The 23,553-nt window shown below is 41.9% G+C and overlaps 2 protein-coding genes across 3 annotated transcripts; one reads left to right on the top strand and one right to left on the bottom strand.

The window, feature by feature from the left end:
* Positions 1 to 801: 801 nt before the first annotated feature.
* Positions 802 to 2,964, bottom strand: LOC135536957 (uncharacterized). Its single transcript, XM_064963177.1, has 4 exons — positions 2,935 to 2,964; positions 2,764 to 2,845; positions 1,812 to 1,947; positions 802 to 1,742 (listed from the first exon to the last, which is right to left on the bottom strand). The coding sequence occupies exons 1-4, from the start codon at positions 2,962 to 2,964 to the stop codon at positions 1,706 to 1,708; spliced, it is 285 nt and encodes a 94-aa protein (XP_064819249.1). The 3' UTR covers positions 802 to 1,705.
* Positions 2,965 to 16,535: 13,571 nt separating this feature from the next.
* Positions 16,536 to 22,546, top strand: LOC135536953 (C-type lectin domain family 6 member A-like). 2 transcript variants are annotated; one of them, XM_064963171.1, is made up of 6 exons: positions 16,536 to 16,762; positions 19,688 to 19,789; positions 19,894 to 20,064; positions 20,177 to 20,319; positions 20,425 to 20,528; positions 22,322 to 22,546. In XM_064963171.1, exons 1-6 carry the CDS (start codon positions 16,621 to 16,623, stop codon positions 22,374 to 22,376), a joined length of 717 nt encoding a protein of 238 aa, XP_064819243.1. In that variant the 5' UTR covers positions 16,536 to 16,620; the 3' UTR covers positions 22,377 to 22,546. The 2 variants fall into 2 exon arrangements, with proteins under 2 accessions (XP_064819243.1, XP_064819244.1); XM_064963172.1 differs by lacking the exon at positions 19,688 to 19,789.
* The last annotated feature ends 1,007 nt before the right edge of the window (positions 22,547 to 23,553 follow it).

Consider the following 23,553-nt stretch of genomic DNA (forward strand, 5'->3'; position numbering starts at 1 on the left):
AAAATCTATATTATATTTCATTTTCAAGACAAACATTTCTAAAAATATGGGGTATTTTGTGTAGTTGAGTGAGATATAAAACATTTAAGCTGCATTTTAAATTCAGTCTGTAATACAACAAAATGTGTAAAAGTCGAGGGGTGTGAATTATTTCTGAAGTCACTGTATTTTAAGATGAATGCTCTAATTGTATGTCTGCTAAATGACTAAAATGGAAATGTAATAGTAATTAATGGTAAATAATGTATTGTGTAACTTTGGAGTCATGTTTATTGTAAATAAGAATAGAATACTATGATTAAAGATAATAGCACTAATGGTGAGAGGTTAGTAATAGTAAGGTATTAGCATGGTAAATAATGTATTGTGTAACTTTGGAGTCAGGGCATGTCTTGGGGTTATGATATAAAATGCTAAACTCCCCTATTATTGGTAATGGTGAGAGGTTAGCATGTCTTGGGGGTATGATATAAAATGCTAACCTCCCCTATTATTGGTAATGGTGAGAGGTTAGCATGTCTTGGGGGGGTATGATATAAAATGCTAACCTTCCCTATTATTGGTAATGGTGAGAGGTTAGCATGTCTTGGGGGTATGATATAAAATTGGGGTATGATATAAAATGCCAACCTTCCCCTATTAGTAATGGTGAGAGGTTAGCATGTCTTGGGGGTACATATAAAATGTCACCCCATATGAAACATTTGATCTCCTCCCCATTAGCTTCACTGTAATTGGTGATTCAGGTTACAATGTCTTGGGGATATAAAATCACAGAACCAAGGTCACATCCGTAGCCCAGCATTTTCATGTCTGTATTTATTCAAATACAACTGGGGAGTAACTTCAAAAGATACTCATAGCACCTCTGAATCTTTATGTGACATTCCTCCTCCAGACCTGATTGGGTGTTAGAAGGCTCCATTACAGCTGCTTCCCTTTGTCACGTTTCCTGTTAGGACCGGCCTGAATCCCAGACCATAAATCTTCCTGAGTTAAAGAGTTACAACGGTCAACAGAATCATCTTAAATGGGATTTTCTTACATTTGCTTGTCTTTATTAATATTGCAGGTCTTCCGGTGTGACCATGCTGAATAAGAGGTTAGACACCACAGTGTATTTCACAACAGGAGGATTTCAAACCAAACCAAATATAAGGGATGTTATATCCTCTAAATAATCACACTCTCTATCCACCACATCTACATGTGTACTACATTTAGTGTGTATACTTTATACATTAGGTGAAGTAGTCAAGACAAGGGCAGGTATTGATGACATAAGCTACTGAAAGAATGTTCATGCTAGTGTTGAAGAGCAGCATGATTGAAGTTGGGCTGAATGCTGCACCTGTTGAGGCAGGTCTGAGGGTGTTGGGGCTGGGTCTTGTTCTGCCCATGTTGAGACTGGGCCTGGTTCTTCCCATGTTGAGGCTGGGCTGGGTGTGTTGATGTTGGGCCCAGTGCTGCCACTGTTATGGCTGGGCTCGGGGTTGTTGATGTTGGGCCAAATGCTACCCCTTTCGAGGCAGGTGTGTGAGGGTTGAGGCTGGGCTGGGGGTTTTGAGACTGGGACTGGTACTACCCCTGTTGAGGCTGGGCTGGGGGTTTGAGGCTGGGCCTGGTACTACCCCTGATGAGACAGGTCTGAGTGCTGGTCCAGGTGCTGCCCCTGTTTAGGCTGGGGCTGATGCTGGTGGCCCTGTTAGGCCCTGTGTGCTGGGGCCTCCCGCTCTCTTGCCCTGTAGGGTGAAAAGAACCGTACACATAAATAGCAACACAAGAATATAGATGGTGAGAGTAAGCAGTACCTGAACATATAGAAGAGCATGTAGGCACTCCGGGCTCTGGTCCTCAGCACAGTGGCTTCATTGGACATTGACACCTGGCTGTCGTTACAGCAGAACCAGTTTCCACTGGCATGCAATATGTCACTAATGTAGTGCCCTGTGGAACAAGGAAGACAGACTAGAGGTCAAGGGTCAGGCTATTGTGGGTAATAGAGTGTTTTGTAACAGTTAAACAGTTCATTTGGGAGGTATTTTATCTGTTACATGTGTCAAGTTTTGAAATCAGAGATAAACAAATACATGTCGCATATAATTAGGCATGCCTCTCCATTCTTTTGAATTAAATTGAGCAAAGTCTAAACATATTGCAGTGCTTGTTGGGATGACACTTCACTGAAGCCTGCAGCCTTGCTCGCTTGGCCGAAATGGCTGTTGAAGTGTCTAATTATCCCCGAAAACAGGGTTCCACAAATGGCGGCCCGCGGGACAAATTTGGCCCAAGGATGATTTTATTTGGCCACCTATGTTTTTTAACCAAATAAAACGTAATTGTTAAAAGACTGTAAAAACACAAGCAAATCAGCTCCAAGTGATTTTCATTTTGGAAATTTGTTTCAAAGTATTCCCACGCACAATAAAGAGATATATATGTGGTTGTACACAAATGTAAGCAAGGTTTGAAATTAGTCAAATATTATATCTGTTTGGCCTTCCTACGGTATATTTGCAGTCTACAAATTTGAGATATTTTATTCCACACCTCTTCCCATCTGGCTAAGAAAAAAATGGTTGATGATCCCTGGCCTTCACCCTCGATACTTTTCACTCCCTCAGCTTTGGGATGCTTGTGTATACGGCAGAGTCACACGTGAACATGCAAATTGAGATCCAAGGAGAAGGGAGTGATTTGGAATTCAGCTGATGTCATATGTATTGTGCATCTGCATGTGTGTGTTTGATGGTATTTACTTACCGGAGTTTGCGGAGCCTCCCAAATGAGAGACGACGCCAGTCAGCTGGTAGTAACCATTCACTGACTGCACTGGCTTCTGCTTCTGTCAGAAAACACATGTGATGATAGGATTCTCATTTCCTCTACAGTTCACCACACTGTCTACAGTCTACTACAGTACTAGTCTACTACAGGAGGTCTACTACATTGTGTACTCCTCATAACTATCTCAGTGTTCTGTCATAACTTATTTTTCACTGCGTTCACTCTCTCTCTCTATCTCTCTCTTCTCACCACTGAGGCTGTCAGCAGCACTTTCCCTGGTTCCTGCTCATTTGAATCTGAGGGGTCAAATATACATATCAAGAGCTGTGAAAACGTGGTCACTTGTCTGAATTGCTCTGGACTAAATCAGCTCCCATACATCACTAAAGATATCTGAGAAACATTTTAAATTGCAGCTTCTAGATTCTCTGTCAGCAGGACCGTTTTGGGAGTGGGTGGTTTGTGTGGTGTTGGAGCAAGAATAGTGTTATGGTGCCATGACCTACCTGAACAGCAGAGGGCGCTGTCTTTGGTCTCTCCAGGTGGGCTGGAGACTTGGCTGGCGAGGGTCTGGGGGATGGACCCCTGGATGCTGGGGGCCTGGCTGGTGAGGGCCTGTGGACTGGCACTGTGCAGGTGTGGCTCCATGTCCCCACAGAGGGTGGAGAGCCTCAGCTCCGAAGGAAACGAAAGAGGAGCCTCCAGCTTCTCCAACCCCCCAGGTCCTCCAAACCTCTTCAGATGCAGAACCAGCACACTGCCCAGAAACAGAGAGGAAGAGAGATGAACAGACAGACAATGAAACCAGTCAACAACATAACAGATGAGTGAAATTTGTTTGGCGGTGCTCACCTCTAAGTCCTACAACCTGCTCAGGAAGGTAACTACTCCTAAAGGCTCAGGACATTAAACACTGCTAGTACTATGAGAGGTTATAAAGGGACAACTCACAGAGGCAGTGTGTGGAACTGCTCCACCTTTGAGGCGTGGAGGCCTTTACAGCCCTCACATGTGAATTCAACCTTTTCACTCTGGTTAGAAACAAAAGCATTACATATTGAATGATACCACTACAATAATAAGATAGCGTATTCTGAGGCAGTGGGCAGCTTGCCCTGGGTGTTAGTCTCTACATGCAGGGCTGAGCCCTAAGTGCTGACTTTGAAAGTGAGTGCCAGGCTGCTCAGCAAGGTGCGCTCAGGGCTGAAGTCCAATGAGAGGTGGTTGTAGTCCTCTCTGGTAGACGACTCGCGCCCACAGCTTCAGAAGCAGGACAAAGAGAAGAAAAATGCATCAAGTCTGTTTCTGTTTCAGGTCTCTACAATGTTTCTGTTATGCCATGTGTTTTGTAATAGTAATATACACTGTATATATATATATATATAGAAAGATCATGTTCTCAGTAGATACATTACAACCACCCTCTTACCTGGTACATGTGCGCACCGACACAAGTTGGAACTCCAGCTGGGAAACAGGGCAGGTATAGTTCATCCCGAGTGTCTTCAGAATCATGCCCTCCTCCTTCAGCTGGCACAGCATATCGACAAGTAACTCATGTGCGTCCTATGATGAGGAAGAGAAAGAAACACACCAAGATAAAAGCAAATTAAAAAGAGAAAATGAACCCTTGCAAGAAGAGCACTCGTACACAAGAGAGTAGTGCTTCAGTTACCTGTTGCGTGTCCCCCAGATACTTCAAATCGTATCCCGACAAGGAGTACTTGACCTTCCACATGAGGTCTGCTTTTGAGGCCTGGTTTGCCACACTGTCAGGTCGACCCGAACGGTGCACATCAGAAAGAGACCTGTAGGGGAGACAGAGAGTAAGTTAGCAGCTGACTGGATGGAGTCAACCTACTGGCTTACACCTGAAGAGGCAGATGAGTAAATACAAATATGTTTTATCTAGTGGCACCCCATCGTTAGAAATGTTTCATTCGATTCGATGCAATTTCACCTTTGAGGACGGACAATGAAGCCAAACAACAAAAAAGTATTGTTTATTCTCCTAAGATATTTGGTTTGGATACTGCTCTCAATTCCAGAGCATTTTAAAAAACTACCAAATTTACAAAGGTAATGTGGAATGTTCAGTCAATGAGCATTATGGGTCATGTAGTCATTCTACACTTTCCAAATTGGCCTACAAAATGCCTACATGAAAGTCAGTGTGTCATTGTTGTTCTTCTGGGTTATTAAGATTCCGAAAAACAAAATAAACTGGAAAATAGACCTAAAATACAGTAAACAGCAAAGTATGAAGTGGTTAAGGTTAGGATAAGGGAGGATTAGTGAAAGTGCTCTCCTAACCTGCTACGACAATCACTTTCTATCGAAGTGGTGTGAAAAGAGTGTGTCCCTTCTTTAATTTATGACCACAATTAATGGGTGTGTGGGGTGAGTGTCTGCTTTTGAGCATTCCCTTACCTGAGCAGGTTGGAGAAGGGGGAGGAGCTCCAGAGTTGTTCCTGGTTCAGGATTTCCTTTGAGAAGGATGGCAGGACCAGGAGGCATTGTAGGGTGGCGTTAAGGAAGCAAGTGTTGCCAATGTTAGGCAACCTGTGAAGAAGAAGCAGTCATCAGTACACACATAGAGATGAATCATAACCTTCATATCTCTATAAAGTGATGATAATGGCAGGGGATACGGGATACATTATATTTAACACAAAGAAGTGGATGTCCTTTAGACCAAGATTGACATAATTCATGGGTTTATAAATATCTATTAAAACGGACATGCTCGATAGTAAGCCCTATCCCCATAGTATATCAGACACTGATCTCTAAACAATAAAGAACTTATATTCAATTAATTTGCAGTGTGTTGTGGTTTACCCAAGAAGTTCCATGTTGAGCAGTGCCACCCGTTCTCCTCTGGCCCCCTGGGTCTCTTCTGGCCCTCTGGTGGCTGAGCTGGCCCTGTGAAGAGTCATGCTTCTGGTGGCTGAGCTGGTCCTGGGAAGAGTCATGCTTCTGGTGGCTGAGACTGGTCTCTGGGGCATTGGACTAGAGTGTTCCTGAAGAGACAGAGGTCTGGAGGAAGGAGAGAAACAGGTCTAACACCTCCAAACACAGATATTATCACTCTACACAGTCTCTCTATTAAATACTGTACTGTACTATAAACACAGCTGAGTAGTTATGCATGTACTGCTGTCCATATAAATGCAGTGTTCCAAGTAGACCAGGCCAATAGGTTAGTACTCTCTTTATCCACTAGATGTAGACAGAAGAGGCTAAAACTAGTTTCAGGAAAATAACTTTCTGGGACTGTGTTTATCAAGTGTCTCCGACTTGGAGTCTGATCTCGGACCAGTTTTGCATTTTAGATCATAGATCAATGAATCAGATTATTATGGACAGAGAGGACCTGATCCTAGATTAGCACTCATACTGTTGATTAACACTGGCCCTGGTCTGGTAGCACTCAACCCAACTCTCCAAAGAGACTCTCGGATGGCACTGTACTTTATGTTTGGATTACCTGACTGTTGTGCCCTCCTGGCTGGTGTCTCCATGACGGTCCAGAGGGTTGGTAGGAGAGGGAGAACAAGGGTGGGACACCACTGGACAGGATTTCACTGGGGAAGGGTTTTTGGCAGGTGACCGGGGTACAGAGGGTTGTTTAGCAGGAGAGCAAGGCTGAGAGGAACATTTAACAGGAGAGGGAGGTGGATGGAGGGAGGAGAGTTGGTCAGAGGGTGAGGGGTCAGAGGTCGCGGAGCCATTCCGTTCAGAACGGTCAGATGGAATTGGAGAGGGGATGAAGTGCCCCTCTCCTTCTTCTTTCTTGTCTTCTGCTCCACATCAACTGAATTTGCTTTCTGACGTTTTTTCTGTTGACAAGAAAATGTGATAGTGCTAAATACTTCCCCCCAGATCCCCAGCCAATGGAAAGGGGGGGTCATAAGAGTAGGAAGAGGATGGCCTAAATGGAGAATCATAGGAATCTATCCTAAACCTCAAATAACACAGTATAGACAGGTTACATTGAGTGACATTTGCAATAGCCGAACTTCATGTACATTTCATGTACACTTTTGACGTATTCGTCAATCAGAATGTCATTGTACTTTTACTCTTCCCACTAGGTTTAAGAGAAAAATACTACTCCAGAATTATAGTAGTTGTTAATTGATTAAATGACCTGATTTCATACCTTTTTGCACCAGCAGAAACAAGCCATGTCGATAACCAATGAAGACTGATACATTTCCTCATTAACCCATTGTTCAAATTGGCTTTAAGACCATTGTGATGTCATCGGTCATGTATGACACCACCATTTGGCAACCCAATCTATAACATTTTAAAATATATTGTTCAATGAACAAATGTGTTTTATTGAAGAGCAAAGTTATGCAGTATACATACAATATTGTAGATAATATGTTCCGTTGTATTCTTGTTTTTTTTTTACATTCATTTTTTGTATGTTGTTTCATTAAACGTACGACCACAATAAAGGCATTTTAAGTGCCTTGATCTTCATCTTACAAGTTTTTTGATAGCTTCCATGTTGTTTGTGGTTTGGTTATCGGTTTATTTAAACGCTAAATGCGTTTTCTCTTATTCACCAGCAGATGGACAAAGTGTTGGTTAAAAGAATGTGAACAGGTGGTAGAGATTTAGCCTAAACCCCAAACAACAATCCAGATTGGTTAAGGACAGTTTTCCGTATTCAATCTTGCCCTGAGGGCAGCTCTGTCTCAAGGAGGTTGTCACGGGATACTAGGAGTGTTGGGTTGGAATCAGGCGCAGAGAGCAGGGTTCAGTATATCGTGAATTTATTCTCCGGCAAACAAACGGTCACGCAAAACAGTCCGGAGAATACACACATGAAACTCCAACAGAGTAACAAAAACAATCCCTGACAAAACAATGGCGGGACAACCTACTATATATAGGGAAGCTAATTAAACTAAAATACACACAGGTGAAACTAATAAGACAAAACCAACAGACAAACGAAAAAGGGATCGGTAGCGACAAGTTGGACGGTGACGACGACCGCCGAGCACCGCCCGAACAGGCAGGGGAGCCAACTTCGGCGGAAGTCGTGACACACATAATGAATGTGATTGGTTCAATTAAAGCTCAATGGTCAGTGGGCAGAGCTTACAGTGCGTGTTAAATACACTTGCTTGGTGATAAATTGGTGTTGAATGGAAGACATAACACAAGGTTGCTGGCATGAATTTTGTTTTCTAACCTCCAACCCCTAAACAATTCTTCTTACCTAAACTTAACCCAACCCTAGCTAGAGTCCCAGGTCTGTTTAGTGCTGTCTTGTCAACTCCTACCAGCTAGAGTCCCAGGTCTGTCTTTCCTACCAGCTAGAGTCCCAGGTCTGTTTAGTGCTGTCTTGTCAACTCCTACCAGCTCGAGTCCCAGGTCTGTTTAGTGCTGTCTTGTCAACTCCTACCAGCTAGAGTCCAGGTCTGTTTAGTGCTGTCTTGCCAACTCCTCCAGTGATTCTTCCAGCATCATATTGCAGCACAACTTGCGGGCTGCCGCAGAATTCTATGGCACATTATTTATTATTTAAGTGTCAGACATTGTTGCCATTAACGCTCGTTAGAGCTAGTTTGACCACCAGAGAGCATCTTTGAGAAGCATTTGACCGTTTTTAATATGAAACTAATCGTTGGATAACAGATCTGCTCTCGGAACTCATTTACACACGTTACTGTGTGTGTTTCGTTTCTCTCTCGCACAAACACACACATACACGCTCACCCTCTATAACCACTCTTATATTTACAGTGGTGATGGACAGCTGGAGGCATTTTGTTGTGAATTCTAAAAACTAGCCAACCTAACTCAGAAATACATTTCACTGGTTGCCATGGTGAATAATCCGATAATAATTGGTTGGACACATGAAAGGAAACAAAGAGTTTACCGGAAACTGAAAATGAAAATACTTGCAGATCAATTCAGATCAACAATTTTCAATAGTAGATCTAATTACATTTAGAGGATTCTAAATTAATATCTAATTGGCTTTTATACAATGATAATGCAGGGATAATAATAAATTAATATATTTGTAGGGGTTGGGCAAATCTGGTTTTAGACTACTTAAGCATTGAATACATTGAAGTTTGCCCATTTTGCTACACTTTACAATAGGACTCATCTCTGACTGCCTGCAAAATCTACAGTGGTACAATATAAATATATTTTTGAATTACTTTTTAAAAATGTATATGTTTATTAAGTTGTCTTGCTTTTCTCAGAGCAGCACAAAAAGGTGCTGAAATAGTTGACCATACGCGGGTAGGCTTTTGCTTCAAATCCTATTGTAACAATTGGATGACATTGGGAGTTTCAGTAAGCAACAATTTGTTGCCTTCACTAGCCTACTTTATTCTTAAAATAACTCCAGCACATAAAAGAGAAAGGAGCCTTAATTAATTAAACAATAAAGTGATTTAATTCACAAATGCATTTGACTGTACTTAATATTGGCCATCAACCAGAAAAACACCATGGTTGAAACATGTTATAGATTTTTTTTTTTTTGTTTACTATTTGAGAATGTACACATTTATTTAAGCTACTGTGCAGTCTGACAAGTAAACATAGCCCACAGTAGATAGTAAACATGGCAAAGATGCTTAATTCCTGACATAAGGGAGAGCAGGCCATGTCAAGACTTTCTCAGTGACCTCAAGTACTCATTAACTCTGTCTTGAATGTTTTTTTCGGGTTGCATCAGTCTTGGTCACAGTATTAATGATGAACACCTGGAGGTTCACTGGTCAGCCACATTTGCCTTGGGATCCATCCCAGTTGGGGCGGCATGTCGTCTAGTGGTTAGAGCGTTGGGCCAGTAACCGGAAGGTTGTTGAATCAAATCCCTGAGCTGACAAGGTAAACATCTGTTGTTCTGCCCCTGAACAAGGCAGTTAACCCACTGTTCCTAGGACATCATTGTAAATAAGAATTTGTTCTTAAATGACTTGCCTAGTTAAATAAAAAATACCAGTATCTGTTTCTGCAAATAATGAGTGATACTGATTCATGTGCACCTTCATCAGATGAGCAGAATGGTACTGCTCTGCGTCCCCATCGATTGTGGTGTCCTTTGATAGAAATGGTAGATCAATTAAGAATTAAAAGTGACTCCAACACACAAATTCTGCATAATGAATCATGTTTTAAGAATGTAGCAAAACCAACCGCTTTCATGGGAACCATGTGTTTTTACGGAGTGGCCCGTTGTCCAGCCCTTTGGATGGTGATGTTCTAACTGTGATGTCTTATAGTTTTTAACCCTGTAGGTACTGGTATTAACCATGATATCTGACTGGTTTTAACCCTGTAGGTACTGGTATTAACCATGATATCTGATGTTTTAATGTAGGTACTGGTATTAACCATGATTGCTGACTGTTATTAACCCTGTAGGTACTGATATTAACCATGATTTCTGACTGTTGTTAACCCTGTAGGTACTGGTATTAACCACGATATCTGACTGTTATTAACCCTGTAATGCTTCCACCTTGTGGTTAAAGTGAGAGATGAACTCACCATAGAGGTGAGTTCAGACTCAGACTCTGTAGTACAGACTCTGTCTCAAGACATTGGATAATACAATCCCAGGGGAGGGACCTTGGACCATCACATCTAATAGGGTTGAAAGGAGGAGAGGAGATAGAGACAGAGGAGGAAGAAGAAAATTAAGAGAATGAGGAAGACAAATAATTGTTGTGTTTAGATTTAGAGGAGAGTATGTAGTCACACTGTACTCTGTAAAATGTTTCTTCATTATTTTGATTAGAAACATGTCATGTGATTTGCAGTAGGCTTATGCTCAGTAAAAAGAAAGTGGGTCCAATTATCAACCTGTGATCATCACTTTAATAATAAGAATAACAAAGTCACAGATCAAAAAATAAAGGAACAATGTTCTTTAACAAGGTCTACCAGCTTCCTGATTGAATGTGATTGGATACTTAAAACAGTGTGACCTCGACACACAGAGGGCAGAACAGTGCTGAGATGGCACACACACACACACACACAATGCTAATGAAAGGTGAGAATGACTCACAACCTTTGTTACGAATCCCTTTTGGCCCGACAGTCTAGGGGGGATGGTAATGCACGTAACATAACTCACAAATTATTATTGTGACAAAGGAAAACTGTAATGAACGAAATAACACGACAACTGAAATCACCGTCAAACTCTAGGTTTATTTATAAACACACGGTAATGGGGGGAGCAGGAAAAGGGGCTGAGCTGGACAAGGAAAGAAACAATAAGTATTCTATGAAAAACACCCCTAAGCTAGACTAGCCTACTTTAACAACAGCTAACTAACTAACCAAAAATACAGTGGGTGGTCCACCCAGTTCTAACTAGTGTATTTAACAAAGTTCACCTACGGGTAGTGTATGCCCATGGGCGACTTGTCTTGTTTCCCCTTTTCCACCAGCAATCAAACACAAACACCATAACCAAAAACAATACTCACAGGTGATGACAAAGTGCTATGAGGTGCTTAAACAAAAGAGAGGTTACGACACAAAGCGAGAGTGAAACATCAGAGACCACAGACATGGCATTTACAGAGAGATTGAGCTGAGCTGAGCTGGGCTCTAGAACAAACAAATGGGGTTTTTAAACCATGGGGAAGGAACTGTGATAGGTCAGGAAATTGGAGGAGGTGTGTCTTCTGATTGATGATTGGTTGTTGACTGATTGGGGAGTGATGATTTTCACCTGTGAGGGGAGAAGAGAGAAAAGAAACACACACCAGGATACAACACACCAGGTAACTGTATCCGTAACAACCTTCATTGTACATGGGACAGCATGGTGACAACAAAGCACCAGTGGAGCTGAGAACAGGTGAAACAGATCAGAACTTGACAGGAAATAGCTTTTGACTTCTATGATATAGCCTGCAGTAGCCTATATGTGGTGCTCAATGCAGGCATACATTGCAGGACACTTTTAAAACGTTTTACATTCTGAAGATATTGACAATAATTCATAATTTTTTATTTGGTCTGTAACATCATGGGCCAAATAGGTGACTGTAAATGGTATTGTATTGTATTATGCCAGACACCACTCTACAAAATAAAATGTGTTATTACCATACAGAGAATTAGACAATGTAGGCTAGACCTCTGCCTATAAACGTATTTACATATTCAAACCTGTCTCAAAATACAACATCGCCCCTTTAATTAAGACATCAGCTTTTTACCTGTCTGGCTTTTCAAAGACAGCTTGAAGTGTTGGCTCCTCGTTTTGTGCTCCTATACCCATATTAATGTAGAACTGGGCTAATTACTCGTCAACTAGCAAAGAATATCAACAAATGTGCCCACGAGCCGCTCTGATCTGATGTGAAAAGCGCGTTCACTCCTGGGTGATTGAAAGACCAGTCTTGCGCAACCCCTGCCAATTAAATTCTACTCCGTTGTGCTGTGGCTCTGCCAACAACAAAATCACAGACTCAATCTTGGAAAATTTGATTTGTTATGTTTTGTTGCATTGAAAATAGGCTGATATAATATTGATACGATCCCTGATAAAACATTGATCTTTATAGTGCAAACTAATGGGGTTGAACTCAGTGAAGTTCAATCTCTTCCACCTCTGTGTTGCATGGCGTTTCTTCTGTGCAGCAGTCCTGGAGGAAGTGCGCCGCCGCTTAGTTCAGAGTGAACATGGCTGTCCGCAACACAGTCTTGTTTTTATGGTTCAAGGTCACGGTAATAGAAGGAGAAACTGAGCTTGTAGAAAATGGCCAGTAGGGGGAGACAAACACTTATAAAAGTAGGTATTACACCCAAAAGAGGGACTTTTCTGACCAGCATCCAACTACAACCAGATGATAGACCAAACCCAAAACTGACCATTACCTTAACCCTAACCCAACCTTATATCAATGGATGAAAAGTGGCCTGTGTTTTCAGGTCAGATGCAGTACATAAGACCTACATAGAATGTGAATAATGACATAAATCTCAATAAATCTCACCATATTCCCTGTATAGTGCACTACCTTTGACCAGGGTCCATCACTATGTAGGAAAAAGGGTTCAATTTGCGACACATAGAGTTTAGGGATGTTTTTGATTTCAGCATGTGTTGCTGTGCCAACTCATATTTAGCCATACCACTGACTTCCTTTAATAAAGCTTCCTGTCTGCAGCTGTCCTGTCTGCATGTCTGTCTGTCTGTCTGTCTGTCTGTCTGTCTGTCTGTCTGTCTGTCTGTCTGTCTGTCTGTCTGTGTTTGTCTGTCAGTGGTTGGTGGTTATTAGCAGACCTGGGCCACATATTCATTAGGGCACACCATCGTAAAATGGTTTACAACGGCAAAACAAAACACTTTATTCTTATTGGACAGGTACAGTTAGTCCCTCCCTGTTTCAGTTTTCTATCTTACATTTGGTTCCTAATGAATATGACCCAAATACTTGAGCTGTGCTTGGTTGAGATTGCCTGGCTTAATAGAAGCAACAGAATAGCCCCAAACGCCCCAAACGCTCGACGTATTTGACAGATTTCTAATTCTAGTTATTTAAATCATCCAGAGACATTATTAAGATACATCCAATATGTTAATCAGTGATACAGAGTAGTAAGAGATCATATAACAGGGTGTGTGTCTGGTGTATGTATTTGACATTTGCATGTATTATGGGACATCATTAGTTCCTGAGAGAATGTAGGAGAGGATTGTGGTATGTTATCAGCCAGGACATGTTACTGTGTCTGTGCATATGTTTGTGTTGCTTCACAGGTATGTTACTGTGGAACTTAGCCAGGAAGACCTGGAAACCAGCTCAGGAATCAGGAAAAAGGTGGAAAGAAGGTGTCCCAACATAACCAGCCAGGACATGTTACTGTATAACCAGCCAGGACATGTTACTGTATAACCAGCCAGGACATGTTACTGTATAAACCAGCTGTATAACCAGCCAGGACATGTTACTGTATAACCAGCCAGCTATGACATGTTTCTGTTCCACAAATCCCCACCTACAACAGGGTCAAAAGCAGTCAGCTTTTGACTGTCACGTCCTGATTTGTTTCACCTGTCCATGAGCTTGTCTCCACCCCTCTCCAGGTGTCGTTCATCTTTCCCATTATCCCCTGGGTACTTATACCTGTGCTCTCTGTTTATCTGTTGCCAGTTTGTCAAGTCAATCAGCATTTTGTCTCAGCTCCTCAGTCTCTATTTTTCTCGCCCTCCTGGTTTTGACCCTTCCTGCCCTGACACTGAGCCCGTCTGCCTGACCACTCTGCCAGCCCTGACCCTGAGTCTGCCTGCCGTCCTGTGCCTTTGCCCCTACTCTGGGTTACCTCCCTGCCTGCCTGACCCTGAGCCTGCCTGCCGTCCTGTACCCTTGCCCCACTACTCTGGATTATCGACCTCTGCCTGACCTGACCCTGAGCCTGCCTGCCGTCCTATACCCTTGCCCCACTACTCTGGTTTACCTCCCTCTGCCTGACCTGACCCTGAGCCTGCCTGCCGTCCTGTACCCTTGCCCCACTACTCTGGATTATCGACCTCTGCCTGTTTTGAACTGCTTTAAGACACTGTAGCTATAGTCAGAAAACATTGTTGAAAATGTCTGAGTCCATCTACACCAAGCCAGATATGACAGAGGTGCAATGGAAGAGAGGATTGTGGATATCTACATCAGTGCAGAGACCCTGAGAAACGGTGAGACCAGCACCTCAACACATCTGCAGAATGGCCAGCAACATAACAGTTACAACACCCATACTGAAGAGAGAGAGAGACCAGCTACAGACTAGCTAAGACCACCTGACCAAAGAGAGACCAGCTACAGACTAGCTAAGACCACCTGACCAAAGAGAGACCAGCTACAGACCAGTTTTAACAACCTGACTGAAGAGAGATCAGTCATATCATGTATTATATTATCACACTAAGGGTGGTGGGAGTCATATCATGTACTATATTATCAAACTAAGACTGGTGGGAGTCATATAATGTATTACATTATCAAACAAAGACTGGTGGGAGTCATATCATGTAGTAGGTCATCAAACTAAGACTGGTGGGAGTCATATAATTATATTATCAAACTAAGGCAGGTGGGAGTCATATCATGTATTATATTGTCAAACAAAGGCTGGTGGGAGTCAAATCATGTAGTTTATTATAAAACTAAGGCTGGTGGGAGTCATATCATGTACTATATTATCACACTAATGGTGGTGGGAGTCATTCCAAGTAGTATATTATCAAACTAAGGCAGGTGGGAGTAATATCATGTATTATATTTTCAAACAAAGGCTGGTGGGAGTCAAATCATGTAGTTTATTATCAAACTAAACAGGTGGGAGTCATGTCATGTGGTGTATTATCAAACTAAGGCTGCAGGGAGTCATATGTAGTTTATTATCAAACTAAGACTGGTGGGAGTCATCATGTATTATATTATCAAACTAAGACGGGTGGGAGTCATATCATCATGTATTATATTATCAAACTAAGGCTGGTGGGAGTCATATCATGTATTGTATTATCAAACTAAGACTTGTGGGAGTCATATCACGCATCATATTATCAAAATAAGGCTGGTGGGAGTCATATCATGTATTGTATTATCAAACTAAGACTGGTGGGAGTCATATCAGGATGCATCATATTATCAAACTAAGGCTGGTGGGAGTCATATCATGTAGTATATTATCAAACTAAATATGGTGGGAGTTATATCATGTATTATATTATCAAACTGTGGTTATATTATCAAGCTAAGGCTGGTGGGAGTCATATGATCAAACATGTCATATCATGTTATATTATCAAACTAAGGCTGGTGGGAGTCATATCATGTATTTATTATCAAACTAAGGCTGGTGGGATCAAACTAATGGGAGTCCATGTAGTATATTATCAAACTAAGGCTGGTGGGAGTCATATCATGTAGTATATATCAAACTAAGGCTGGTAGTATATTATTCAAACTAAGTCTGGTGGGAGTCATATAATGTAGTATATTATCAAACTAAAACTGGTGGGAGTCATATCATGTAGTATATTATCAAACTAAGGCTGGTCGGAGTCATATCATGTATTATATTATCAAACTAAGGCTGGTGGGAGTCATATCATGTAGTATATTATCAAACTATGGCTGGTGGGAGTCATATCATGTAGTTATATTATCAAACTAAAACTGGTGGGAGTCATATCACTAAGGCTGGTGGGAGTTATATTATTAAACTAAGGCTGGTGGGAGTCATATCATGTAGTATATTATCACACTAAGACTGGTGGGAGTCATATCATGTAGTATATTATTCACACTAAGGCTGGTGGGAGTCATATCATGTATTATATTATCAAACTAAGGCTGGTGGGAGTCATATCATGTATTATATTATCAAACTAAGGCTGGTGGGAGTCATATCATGTAGTGTATTATCACACTAAGGCTGGTGGGAGTCATATCATGTAGTATATTATCAAACTAAGGCTGGTGGGAGTCATATCATGTATTATATTATCGAACTAAGGCTGGTGGGAGTCATATCATGTATTATATTATCGTCAACTAATACTGGTGGGAGTCATATCATGTATTATATTATCGAACTGATACTGGTGGGAGTCATATCATGTATTATATTATCGAACTAATACTGGTGGGAGTCACGTGGTGGCTGACTGTGTTTTACTGATAAAGAGTTTCACTTCTATAATTCACACAGAGACAGGACATTGCATGGAGAAGACACAGCTACAGACGCATATTAGAGCAGATGTAAGAAGTAGAAGTTACTGTACTTGATCACAAGTGTGTTAGAATGTCAGAGGGAGTCTATCAAAACTCAGATGGATTTGAAGACGATGAGCTTGATGTAATGAAGAACACAGACATTGATGGCCAATTATATGCCAACGTAAGAGCCTTCAAGTCCAGTACAAGAGATGGAGTTGTTGCTTCAGGTAAGATTGCAAGAACAACACACACACACACACACACACTTTACATAAATCAAATCAAAGTTCATTTGTCACGTGCGCCGAATACAACAGGTGTAGACCTTACAGTGAAATGCTTACTTACAGGCTCTAACCAATCGTGCAAAAAAGGTGTTAGGTGAACAATAGGTAAGTAAAGAAATAAAACAACAGTAAAAAGACAGGCTATATACAGTAGCAATGCTATAAAAGTAGAGGCTACATACAGACACCGGATAGTCAGGCTGGTTGAGGTAGTATGTACATGTAGATATGGTTAAATTGACTATGCATATATGATGAACAGAGAGTAGCAGTAGCGTAAAAGAGGGGTTAGCATGTGGTGGGTGGAGGGACACAACACAGATAGCCCGGTTAGCCAATGTGCTGGAGCACTTGTTGGTCGGCCCAATTGAGGTACTCCGGTATATACTTGATGCGGTAAGTGACCTTCCTCTGACACCGCCTGGTGTAGAGGTTCTGGATGGCAGGTAGAGGTCCTGGATGGCAGGTAGCTAGCTCCAGTGATGTACTGGGCTGTTGCAGTCAGAGGCAGAGGCATCAGAGTTCGAGTAATTGCCGTACCAGGCAGTGATGCAACCAGTCAGGATGCTCTCGATGTTGCAGCTGCAGTCTTTGAGGATCTGAGGACCCATGCCAAAAACTTTCTGAGGGGGAATAGGGCTTTGTCGTGTCCTAGACTGTTATGTGTGTTTGTACCATTCTAGTTTGTTGTTACACTACAGCCACGTTGATGAGAATGGGGGGTGCTCGGTGCTCCTTTTCCTGTAGTCCACAATCATCTTCTTAGTCTTGGCAACATTGAGGGATAGGTTGTTATTCTGGACGGCAGGTCTCTGAGGTCCCTATAGGCTGTCTCGGTTGTCTGTGATCAGGCTACCACTGTTGTGTCGTCTGCAAACTTAATGATGGTGTTTGAGTCGTGCTTTGCAATGCAGTTGTGGGTGAACAGGGAATACAGGAGGTGACTGAGCACCCACCACTGTGGCGCTCCAGTGTTGAGGACCAGCGTGGCAGATGTTGCTACCTACCCTCACCAGTCAGGAAGTCCAGGATCCAGTTGAAGAGGGAGGTGTTTAATCCCAGGATCCTTAGCTTAGTGATGAGCTTTTAGTGATGGTGTAGAACGCTGAGCTGTGTCAATGAATATTTCACATAAGTATATCTTTTGTCCAGGTGGGAAAGGCAGTGTGGAGTGCAATAGAGATTGTATCATCTGTGGATCTGTTTGGGCGGTATGCAAATTGGAAATTGGAGTGGGTCTAGGGTTTCTGAGATAATGGTGTTGATGTGAGCCACTACAACCTTTCAAAGCACTTCATGAGAATGGGAGTGCTACGGCACATGCCCGGTGCTCCTGGTAATTCATCTTGCCCCACAGCCTTGTCATGTTGACCTGTTTAAAGTCTTACTTACGTCAGCAACAGAGAGTGTGATCACACAGTCGTCCGGAACAGCTGATGTTGCATGCCTCAGTGTTGCTTGCCTCGACGCGATCATAGAACTGATTTAGCTCATCTGGTAGGCTTGTGTCACTGGGCAGCTCGCAGCTGTGCTTCCCTTTGTAGTCTGTAATAGTTTCAAGCCCTGCCACATAAGACGAGCGTCGGAGCTGGTGTAGTATGATTCAATCTTAGCTCCTGCATTTGCGCTTTACCTGTTTGATGGTTCTTTGCAGGGCATAGCAGGATTTCTTGTAAGCTTCCCAGTTAGAGTCCCGTGCCTTGAAAGCAGAAGCTTTAGTTGAATGTTGCCTGTAATCCATGGCTTCTGGTTGGTGACTGTACGCACCCAGTCACTGTGGGGGAGGACGCTCAGATGCACTTATTGATAAAGCCAGTGACTGATGTGGTGTACTTCTCAATGCTATCGGAAGAATCCGGAACATGTTCCATTTACCAAATGGAGGGCGAGGAGAGCTTTGTATGCGTCTCTGTGTGGGGAGTACAGGTGATCTAGAATGTTTTCCCTCTGGTTGCACATTTAACATGTTGATAGAAATTTGGTAGAACTGATTTAAGTTTCCCTGCATTAAAGTCTCCAGCCACTAGGAGCGCCGCCTCTTGGTGAGTGGTTTGATGCTTATTTCCTTAATACAGCTGACTAAGTGGTGTCTTAATGTCAGCATCTGTCTGTGGTGGTAAATAAACAGCCATGAAAAGTATAGCTGAAAACACTCTAGGCAAGTAGTGTGGCCTGCAATTTATCACAATATACTCTACTTCAGGCGAGCAAAATCTAGAGACTTCCTTAGATTTCGTACACCAGCTGTTGTTTACAAACATGCACAGACCGTCCCCCATCCCCCTCGTCATACCGGAGTGTGCTGTTCTATCCTGCCGGTGCAGCGTGTATCCCGTTAGCTGAATATCCATGTCGTCATTCAGCCACGATTCCGTGAAACATAGGATATTACAGTTTCTGATGTCCCGTTGGTAGGATATTTGTGATAATACCTCGTATAATTTATTGTCCAATGATTGCACGTTGGCGAGTAGTATTGACGGTAGCGGCAGCTTTCCCAGTCGCCTTCGCCGTGTCCTGACCAGGCATCCGGCTCTTTGCCCTCCGTACCTGCGTTGCTTCCTCTTGCAAATAACGGGGATGACGGTCTTGGGGTGTTTGGAGAATGTCTTGTGCGAAAAAAAAATCATTGTCTAAGCCGAGGTGAGTGATCGCTGTCCTGATATCGAGAAGTTCTTCTTTGCCATAAGATATGGTTGCAGAAACAGTATGTACAAAATAAGTTACAAATAAGGCGGGGAAAACACATAAAAAACACACATTAAACAGGTGAGATTTCCCTGTAGTGCAATAGCTTTATTTGTCTCAATCCTGGATGATACAGTAAAACACATAACCAAAGATCTTTAATAATTTGTGATTCAGTACATGTTCAGTGGTGGAAGAGACCCTCTGGAGTTGCTGCAGTGTGTCTGGGGCTGCTGTGTGTTCTCCTACTGGCTGGGATCATAGGCCTGTCTGTCTACTGTAAGTTTAGTATGTTTTTACTGAGACTTAAGTAGCCTACTAAATTATACTTACTCTTTAATGGTGTTTTAGTTACATGTTTGATGAACTTTTCCCTTTTACAGATGGAGTCATTGATCATCACGACTCAACAGAGATAGACCAGCTACAGGACAGCAACAGCCTTCTGACTAAAGAGAGAGACCAGCTACAGACCCGTTACAACAACCTGACTAAAGAGAGAGACCAGCTACAGACTGAGAAAGTTTTTCTTAGCGAGAGGCTTTCCAATCTCAGTGAGTAAACCTACAGTATTACATTTTCATTAATCGCACACACTTTATCGTGTGTCTGTATTATTTTATCCAGTGTGAAAAGATGAAGGAAATTCATGATTTCATCTTGTAGGACAAACCTGTCCTGAATGCTGGCAGAAGTTTGAATCCAGTTGGTACTTCCTGTCTACTGAGACTAAAACCTGGAAGGGGAGCAGAGAGGACTGTCTGGAGAGAGGAGCAGACCTGGTGATCATAAACAGTGATAAGGAACAGGTGAGTGAGTGAGTGAGTGGGGGGAGGGGGGGAGAAGCTCTGGGTGTGCAGGTGTTAAATATGATCAAACATATACGCATAAATATTTATCCTTCTCAACAACAGGAGTTTCTCTTCAACCTCAACAAGGGAGTCTGGATTGGTCTGACTGACTCTGTTACTGAGGGGACCTGGAAATGGGTGGACAGCACCCCACTGACCAACCCAAGGTAATATACTATTGCTGTAATAAGACTGACCACCTCAAGGTAATATACTACTGCTCTAATAACACTGACCAACCCAAGGTAATATACTACTACTATAATAACACTGACTAACCCAAGGCAATATACTACTGCTCTAATAACACTGACCACCCCAAGGTAATATACTACTGCTCTAATAACACTGACCAACCCAAGGTACTACTATAATACTGACTAACCCAAGGTAATATACTACTGCTCTAATAACACTGACCACCCCAAGGTAATATACTACTGCTCTAATAACACTGACCAACCCAAGGTATTATACTACTGGTAATATACTACTGCTCTAATAACACTGACCAACCCAAGGTAATATACTACTACTCTAATAACACTGACCAACCCAAGGTAATTTACTACTGCTCTAATAACACTGGGACCAACCCAAGGTAATATACTACTGCTATAATAAATGACCAACTACTGCTCTAATAACACTGACCACCCCAAGGTAATATACTACTGCTCTAATAACACTGACCACCCCAAGGTAATATACTACTGCTCTAATAACACTGACCAACCCAAGGTAATAACTACTGCTCTAATAACACACCCCAAGGTAATATACTACTGCTATAATAACACTGACCAACCCAAGGTAATTTACTGCTCTAATAACACTGACCAACCCAAGGTAATATACTACTGCTCTAATAACACTGACCAACCCAAGGTAATACTACTACTCTAATAACACTGACCAACCCAAGGTAATTTACTACTGCTCTAATAACACTGACCAACCAAGGTAATATACTACTGCTCTAATAACACTGACCAACCCAAGGTAATTTACTACTGCTCTAATAACACTGACCAACCCAAGGTGATATACTACTGCTATAATAACACTGTCCAACCCAAGTTAATATACTACTGCTATAATAACACTGACCACCCCAAGGTAATATACTACTGCTCTAATAACACTGACCACCCCAAGGTAATATACTAATAATAACACTGACCACCCCAAGGTAATACACTACTGCTATAATAACACTGACCACCCCAAGGAGCTCTAATAACACTAGGTAATACACTACTGCTATAATCTCTCCAGGTAATACACTACTGCTCTAATAACACTGACCACTCTATTCTCTGTGTTGTTCATCAGGTTCTCCACTCAACTGATAGACCAACACTGACCACAGAGTGAGAGATGATAACTACTCTGACAATAAGGGGCCAATTTTCAGTTCATTCAACCTTTATCTATACAGGTTATTGTCATTAATGGCAGCAGTCAACAAAGTTGAATTTAAACTGAAACATTTCTGTGCATTATTTAGGATTGTGATGTTCTAACCATGATATCTGTCTGTTTACCCTGTAGGTACTGGTATTAACCATGATATCTGACTGTTGTTAACCCTGTAGGTACTGGTATTAACCATAATATCTGACTGTTGTTAACCCTGTAGGTACTGGTATTAACCATGATATCTGACTGTTGTTAACCCTGTAGGTACTGGTATTATCCATGATATCTGAATGTTGTTAACTATGTAGGTACTGGTATTAACCATGATATCTGACTGTGTTTAACCCTGTAGGTACTGGTATTTACCATGATATCTGTCTGTTGTTAGCCCTGTAGGTACTGGTATTAACCATGATATCTGATGATATCTGACTGTTGTTCACCCTGTAGGTACTGGTATTAACCATGATATCTGACTGTTTTTAACCCTGTAGGTACTGGTATTAACCATGATATCTGACTGTTGTTCACCCTGTAGGTACTGGTCTCCACATCAGCCTGATAATGGTGGTGGCAAAAACAGAATATGGTGAGGAGGACTGTGTTCAGATACATAAAGAACAGAGTTCTCGAAAGTCATGGAATGACATATCATGTCGCAGCAGACTCACCTGGGTTTGTGAGAAAATGCTTTAACATCACCATGACAACCTACTGTAACACATACAGTAGCCTACAGTACACTCAACTTTCTCCTTCATTCTCTCTCACACACACCATCACACCCTCATTCACACACAAGCACGCACACCTGCATGCACGTACACAAACACACACAAACACACACACACACACACACACACAAACACCTATTGTTGTATTTGTTTGTAGTATCATATTAATAAATGTCCTACTTATTTCCTGTTTGTAACTTCCTGTGTACCAGTAGTTATGTTTCACATCAACAGGTTCAACATGAGTTCAGTACTATTGACTTTGTGCATTCACATAACTTCCAATTCAAATATATTCTGCAGATATTTACATGCTCCAATTTAGGCCTGGTGATGACATTCTCAACAGTACCAAACCACCATTACATACACTGTATAGGAGGTGACTGTATCACCAATCAATGAGTGTAGTAGAGATATCAAAGGATGTTAAATAAAAATCTTTGACAGTCAGTCTGTTGTCAAGCACAATATCAAATGCTCATATTTGATTGTTGTTCCCCGAAATGGGTCCCAAAGAGCGAAGGGAAGTGGATATTTTCAGTGGTTCAACCAGCTATCACTCAAAAACTCTTCAACCAATCAGGTTGATCCTCACTGGTTAAGCATGCCCCACCCTCAATATCCACTTGGAGCATTTTGTAGTGTCACATCTATTGTCTGGACATTATAATGACCCATGTTTGTAGTCCTGGTCCTCCTGAACATGTTGATGTATATTTGGGAGTAAACAGAGGGTCCAAATCAGCAGAAAGGTGAAAGGAAGGAGGAGTTCTGGAAACTCCTGAATTATCTTGGGGCTGTTACATATGATATTTAATATATGTTAACAGCTAGTCTTGTTCTCCACTTCCCCTCTATGATCTATATCTTCCTGGTATGACAGTGTCCTGTCCATCATCACAAATAGCAAGTACCATTCCTGGGCAGGAGGACTGTGTTGAGATATACTCTGGACAAGATGACCATGTAGAGACATGGAATGATTTATATTGTTCTGCAGAAAATGGTTTAACAATAACCACTGTAACAATCT

Source organism: Oncorhynchus masou, unplaced genomic scaffold (genome assembly GCF_036934945.1).
Source record: "Oncorhynchus masou masou isolate Uvic2021 unplaced genomic scaffold, UVic_Omas_1.1 unplaced_scaffold_688, whole genome shotgun sequence".
Classification (NCBI taxonomy): Eukaryota; Metazoa; Chordata; class Actinopteri; order Salmoniformes; family Salmonidae; genus Oncorhynchus; species Oncorhynchus masou.